This window comes from Amblyomma americanum, chromosome 1, assembly GCF_052857255.1.
Source record: "Amblyomma americanum isolate KBUSLIRL-KWMA chromosome 1, ASM5285725v1, whole genome shotgun sequence".
NCBI lineage: Eukaryota > Metazoa > Arthropoda > Arachnida > Ixodida > Ixodidae > Amblyomma > Amblyomma americanum.
Window position 1 is genome coordinate 321,248,093 of NC_135497.1, and position 6,239 is coordinate 321,254,331.

General features: G+C 44.9%; 1 protein-coding gene across 1 annotated transcript; it reads right to left on the reverse strand.

Moving 5' to 3' along the window:
• Nucleotides 1–279: 279 nt before the first annotated feature.
• Nucleotides 280–3,378, reverse strand: LOC144120526 (uncharacterized). Its single transcript, XM_077653036.1, has 2 exons — nt 3,183–3,378; nt 280–439 (listed from the first exon to the last, which is right to left on the reverse strand). Exons 1-2 carry the CDS (start codon nt 3,356–3,358, stop codon nt 280–282), a joined length of 336 nt encoding a protein of 111 aa, XP_077509162.1. The 5' UTR covers nt 3,359–3,378.
• Between the last annotated feature and the right edge of the window lie 2,861 nt (nt 3,379–6,239).

Sequence of the window (6,239 nt, forward strand, 5' to 3'; positions counted from 1 at the left end):
TACTGCGCCATTTCCTTTCCCCAACAACCAATTTTCAACTGCACATTATAGCCAATGAGCGTGGTCCCAGAGGACCAAAGCAATGTCTACAAAATTGAGACAAAATGCACCTTTTTTTTTTGGTTCCCAAATAAGCTGTCCACAGCCCAGGCAGTGTTTCTATATTACCAGGGCAGAATAGAATGGGAAGAGATCAGCCCTTTGAAAATTGTCCTCATATCAGGGTGTCCATGTTAACAAGGCATGACTGCAACTTCACAACCATTGCTGAACGAACTTCTACAACCCTTGTGCATACTGGAAACCAGTGTAACCTTCGGTTGGTAACCTCTCTCTTATTTGGTGTACAGCACAAGCAGGGAGGACCTTCCTGTGATGTCTGCCCAGGCGTCCCCAAAGCCAGTGTCCAAGCTGGCTGTAGCTGATGTAGCGGTACCTCCTGTTGACAAGAGAAAAACAAGAGTCACCATTTTTTTCAGCATAGCAAAATGAATGTTCAGTTTCAGGCTTTTACAATGCTGAAAGTTAATCATGTTACCAGTGTCTGTAAAGTTAGTTCCGACGTCATTGTTTGCAAGTTAGATCATCTGATTGTCACTGTGTGTTCTTCCTGGCAGCATTGTGAACTCTGAATTCTATTGCAACATTCTGAAGTTACTGAGAGAGAATGGTAGACAACAAAAATGCAACAGTGGCATAACCACATTTTCGTGGCAGCATTGAAACTTTTTGTTCATGGTGCCACAGTTCTCCACATGCAGCACCGGCAAATGTTGCTGAACTATTATATTCATACGAAGTTGCAATTACAGGAAAGCGTTTATTTACAAAGCCAAAGCAGGGATCGGGAACGTCACTGAACGGTTAGCGGCGAGCCCCATAGCTCATTTTTGCGCCCATCGAGTCCGTCATCATATTCTCACTGCACTATAGCACGGCTTCGCATTTCGCCCCAGATGAGTTGAAGGTTGTCCTCAAGCAATTTAGACAGCATTGTGATAGCAGCGTTTGAGGGAGGCTATATGAGTTCATTCGGCCATTCGGCCTGGGACACACAATAAGGCTTCTGTCTGATGTACAAATTGGTACCAATGTTAATTTAGTATTGCATGCCATAAATTGGCAGCGGAGAGGAAGTGGCTGGCTGAGCAAAATCAAACACTGACGCTTACTGGCTAAGAACAGTCTATAATGCAAGCAGTTCGGACGAAAAAAGCTACTTGTTAATCATGCGATCGATATTGACGGCGAAGTCTGTGGCTCGACCGGAATGCTCGCACTTAGAAATGGATCAGATAGTAAGAGTGTCATAAGCATCAAATCAAGTGAGTTTAAGCCCCAACGGGATCAAAACAGGTTCTGATGAGGCATTCACTGTCCAAACTTGTGCGCAACCGTCATCTACAGTAAGAACGGCCCGTGGCACGAGAACATTCTGTTTCGCAGCTTTGTTCTCATCTGGCTCAAAAAGCAAGTGGCGGGTGCCCGTGTAAATGTTGGAAGTGTGAACAGGAACGAACATTACTGCCATGGCTGGTAAGAGCACATATTGGGCGACACTAAAGGTTGCTGCACCCAGTTGCTGTGCAGGTCTTCTGAAGAATCTGTCTTTATTGAGTGAAGTGTTTCACAGATTTCGCATGGTAAGTTGCAACTTAAAATAAGGAAGCCAACAATCATCGAAACCAAGGCAAGCATTGTGGAATGTTTCTATTTTTTGTGTTGTTTATCAGTTAAAAATTATTAGTGTAATTATGTCATAAATCAGAAAGCAAAAGAAAAAACAACCACATGCCGCAGGTAACTCTGAATCCTCAACCTCCAAATTTTGCGCTCCATGCTCTACCAACTTAGATATGGTAGCGGCTGCCCAGTCTTCTGCTATAGGTGGTTTTTATGTTGCATGTAACCTAACCTTGAGAGTGTTCATCAGTGCCGCCCTCATCCATGGCGGTTACTAAAAGTGTCGCGTAGTAATGTGATTGAGTGACAAGGGCAGAAGCTCTGAGAGAACTCTCTTATGCTACCTGTGTCATCAAGATTGCTAGGACCTCTTCTGAAGCTGCTGAGCAAATAATTGAGTGAAATGAGGGCTTATGACTTACTAGTGAAGGAAACCAACAGTCATCGAAACCAAGGCAATCACTTTTTGTGCGGTGTTCATCAATGCAAAACTATTTGTGTAATTAAATATTTCTGTTTAATTTTGTGATACCACCTCTTCTGTCACGCTGGTCGGCCCTATGATTTTACAACTTTAGAGCTGGTGGATGGAGCTGAGGAACAGCTGGGAGTTTCAAAGAGGAATGCCTCGCACCCCCATCACATGCAAGATGCCAGTGTCGACACATGTAAGACAGGTTTACTATGTGACTGTTGAAGATGCGGATTTTATACACCGTGCTGTGCCACAAGCATCCACACATTAGTAGAAGTGATGATGGCTGCAATGAAGTCTATCAGCAAATGCTTTTTAATCGAAACAATTTGTATGACACACTATAGAACGTTACCACCTAATGCGCGTTGCCAAAAAAAGATAGCAATGAGGACACTGCTGGGATGGTGATTGTGCTGGCAGTGAGTGGGGCTAGGTTACTTTGCTATATGGAATTCCATTTTGTACACTCTCCTGCGAAATAAAGGATTTTTTGTTTTGTACTGATTTTACTGCAGTTCTCAGTCCTTTCCGTCGCAATCGGCTTCTCTAGTGCTGCACCTGTTGAAGACGCTTACCCAGCCAATAAAACAGAAATGTGTCCTGGTCAGCATCTATACACCTTACAACTATGGGCATGATCTTCAACCGCATTATTCAAGTTCACACGTCCCAGAAGACACGTCTAAACTGCCTTGCTCGTTTACTCAAGAATATTTTACCACCTGAGTAGCAAAACATCGTGCTCGTCCACGCATATGAAAAAAGAAAAAATAAGACCACCGAGGTCGCGTTCGCACTGACGTGCCGCGATGTGTCTACACACCGTGACACCTTGTGCAAACACAACATCGGCGCTGTTACGCATTTTCCTAGGGAACGATGCGATCCCAGAAATTATCGCTAAGTTGAAGTCTTTGATGACCACTGGCTCCCAGTGGCTCACAGCGCTTCGGATGTGAGAAAAGAGCAAAAAAGGAGGTCGCTTGTTCATGCTGCGTCTCTGTTTGAGCCTTGTTCTTACCTTGTGTGCTCGACGTGTAGCCCATGGTCCAGAAGCATTTGCAATGCCACTGTGAGCACCACTTCGTCGAGGCACAGGGTATAAAAGTGGGGGTGCTCCGTGATGCACCCGGACGGCTGCTTCACAGTCGCTGCCGAGATCTCGCGGCAGCAGGTGCTCTCGAGTGCAATGGGCATCGACACGCACCGCCCGCAGACACACCTATTCGAATGCTTCGGTTAGCGATTGCACTCTCTCGCAAACTGCTCAACGTAAGCAACAAGACTCGGACGTACCATTGTGTATTCTCGACACCACCGGGTTCAGGAGGCTCACGGTCGGGGCTTCCGAAAGTAGCGGTTGTGCCGCGGGCTACGACCGCTAGTTGCCGGCCGCACGCTCAGTCTTAGCAGCCATTTCACAGCTGTCGTCCTCTGACGACGGCCGATCTTGCACCCGAAAAGGTGTGTCGCCGTACGGCTCCAACCCCAACAGCCGACTCTTTTCCAACCAACGACGCTGCAGCTCGGGAAGATCGGCCATTTTTAAATTACCTGGCTTGTGTGCGTGACGCGACGTGACGTCATTTTGACGCCACATTTGAGTACATATAGTGCTCTGACCTCGGTCAACTATGGGCCAACAGGCCTCGCTAAGCCGCCATGTTGTATCGGCGACAGAAGTCTCTGATTGGCTACTTAAGATGACGTTTGCTGTACAGTTGAGGAGGACGCGTGCCGGCAATTCTAAATTTACTTTTTCGCTATTAAATCAAACCGGACGATGAAACAATTCACTGTAAGCTATAGAATGAAGGGTCAGAATTCCAAATACATACGTCGTTCAAAATTTTCGGAAAACACTTCACGACCTCTTTAAGGAAATATGCGATTATTACAAGTCCACGCGCCAAACTCTTCCCACCCCGTGCAAAGGGCTGGGGAAGGCCAACAAGCGAGTAGTCCTGCGCCTGCTCACCAACACGATTCTGTGCCCGGCAACTCTAAAGCATTTCGATCCTCAATTCGTCGGGCGGTGCTCACACTGTGGGGAGGTGTCTGACACCTACCACATGGTGTGGGCCTGCCAGCAGAACCCATCCCTACCCCCTCTCCCAAACCCCACCCGAGAGGGCTGGGAGGCGACCCTGTCCGGCTGCTGCACCCTCGAGGCCCAAATGGCCTTAACGCAGCGCGCTCGGGCTGCGGCAACCGCCAATGGGGTGCCTGACTAGGCATTACACCTAGTGGTTGTAAGGGCGTGATCCTTCAGGTCATGACCCCCAATACCTCTCTCAATGATTAATAAATGTTTTCACCAAAACCACCACCTTTTGATGGGGCGCCCATGCTACGGACACATATTCTAGGGATGGTGGAATAAGAGATCTGTAACCCAGCAGTTTAACATCTTTTGTTGCCCTTCCCAGTTTTGCTCTTAAAAAACCCAGTTTCTTCTGGGCCGCTGAGCACACTCTTTCTACGTGATTGTGACATTTTAATTCGTGCGAAATAGAAACCCCAAGATGTTTGAAACAAGAAACATTAACTATAGATTGTAGCCTTGAATGTTGTACTGAAAAGTAAAAATATTCTTTTTTGTAGTGATATGCGTGTATGTGGTCTTATCAAAATTAATTCGCATTTCCCACTTATCACACCAACTCCCAAACGCCTGACGGTTTCAATTGAGTTTCATCTGATCCTCTGAACAAGTTACCGGTGCAAAAATCAAATAGTCATCTGCAAAGAGTTTCATCTTAGCAGAATTTTATAAATTGGTTACTAAATCATTCATGTAAAGCAGGAAAAGTGCTGGCCCTAATACAGACCCCTGTAATACTCTTGAGTATACATCTAGAAAACCAGACTCGCAAACATCAACGCGAACTGCCTGCTCGCGGTTATTAAAAATTCTCCAATCCATTTTAGAACGTAGTCATTTATACCAGCTTTGTAGTTTCAAAAGTAATTTACGATGGGGAACCTTATCGAAGGCTTTGGCAAAATCAACGCATATAACATCCATCTGTTAACGGTTGTCTAAAGCTTTAGAAAAATCGTGTAATGTCTCAATGAGCTGTATCATTGTGGAACGTCCCCATCGGAACCCATGCTGGCATGCGCAAAGGAGGGCATTTGATTTTAGGAAAATAATGATGTTTCGCCATGACGTGATTTATAACCTTGCAGAAAAATGACGTTAGGGATACAGGAAGGTAGTTATTCATTAGAGTACGATTGCCACATTTAAATATGAGGATAACTACAGCACAACGCCAGTCCTGTGGTACGGAATGGGGGCTTAGTGATTTCTGAAAAATAATTACCAAATAAAATGATATCCGCTCGGCATACCTTTTCAAAAAGCCAGTAGGTATCCCGTCTGGCCCAGTAGCCTTCTTGTCATCTAATTGTAGCAACTGCTGGAAAACTCCCCTCTGAGTAAAGTGGATAGCGTCCATGGAACTTTAGCTAAAAGATGCCCCATCATCTACCGGAAATGGTCGATCACTTCGCGTTTATACTGATTGAAAATATTTATTGAATCCATGAGCGATATCACATTTTTCTTCTACTAGAACATTTTATACGTCATTTGCTTTATTGTTTCCTTTCTGTGGTCTAAATAACGACAAAATTTATCGGGGGAAGTCTTATGAAATAAACTTAGAGCGCGATTAAAAAATGCTTGCTTCGAACTTAGTTACAAAGTCTTTATTCTCTGACGTACTGTGTGTATGCCCCTAAGATCTGCTTTTCTTTTGCGCAGCCTTTTTAATTTGCGTTCCGCGTGAACAATATCCCTCGTTATCCAAGGGTTACTACGCTTCGTTTTCTTGAGTGGGGTCGGAACAAACTGATCTATGCAGACTTTAATAACGGTTTTAAAGCGGTGCCACAACTCTTCAACTGTTTCGATCTCAGAGACAATTTCAAATTTGTCGAAACACTTAGATAATCCAGAATAAATGTGTCATTGGCCTTATCATAGTTTTCGATTTCAGCACGAACAGCAGGTTTTGTAGGTGGTGGTCTACAAGTAAGCACATTCAGCAAAATCATTTTGTGATCAGAT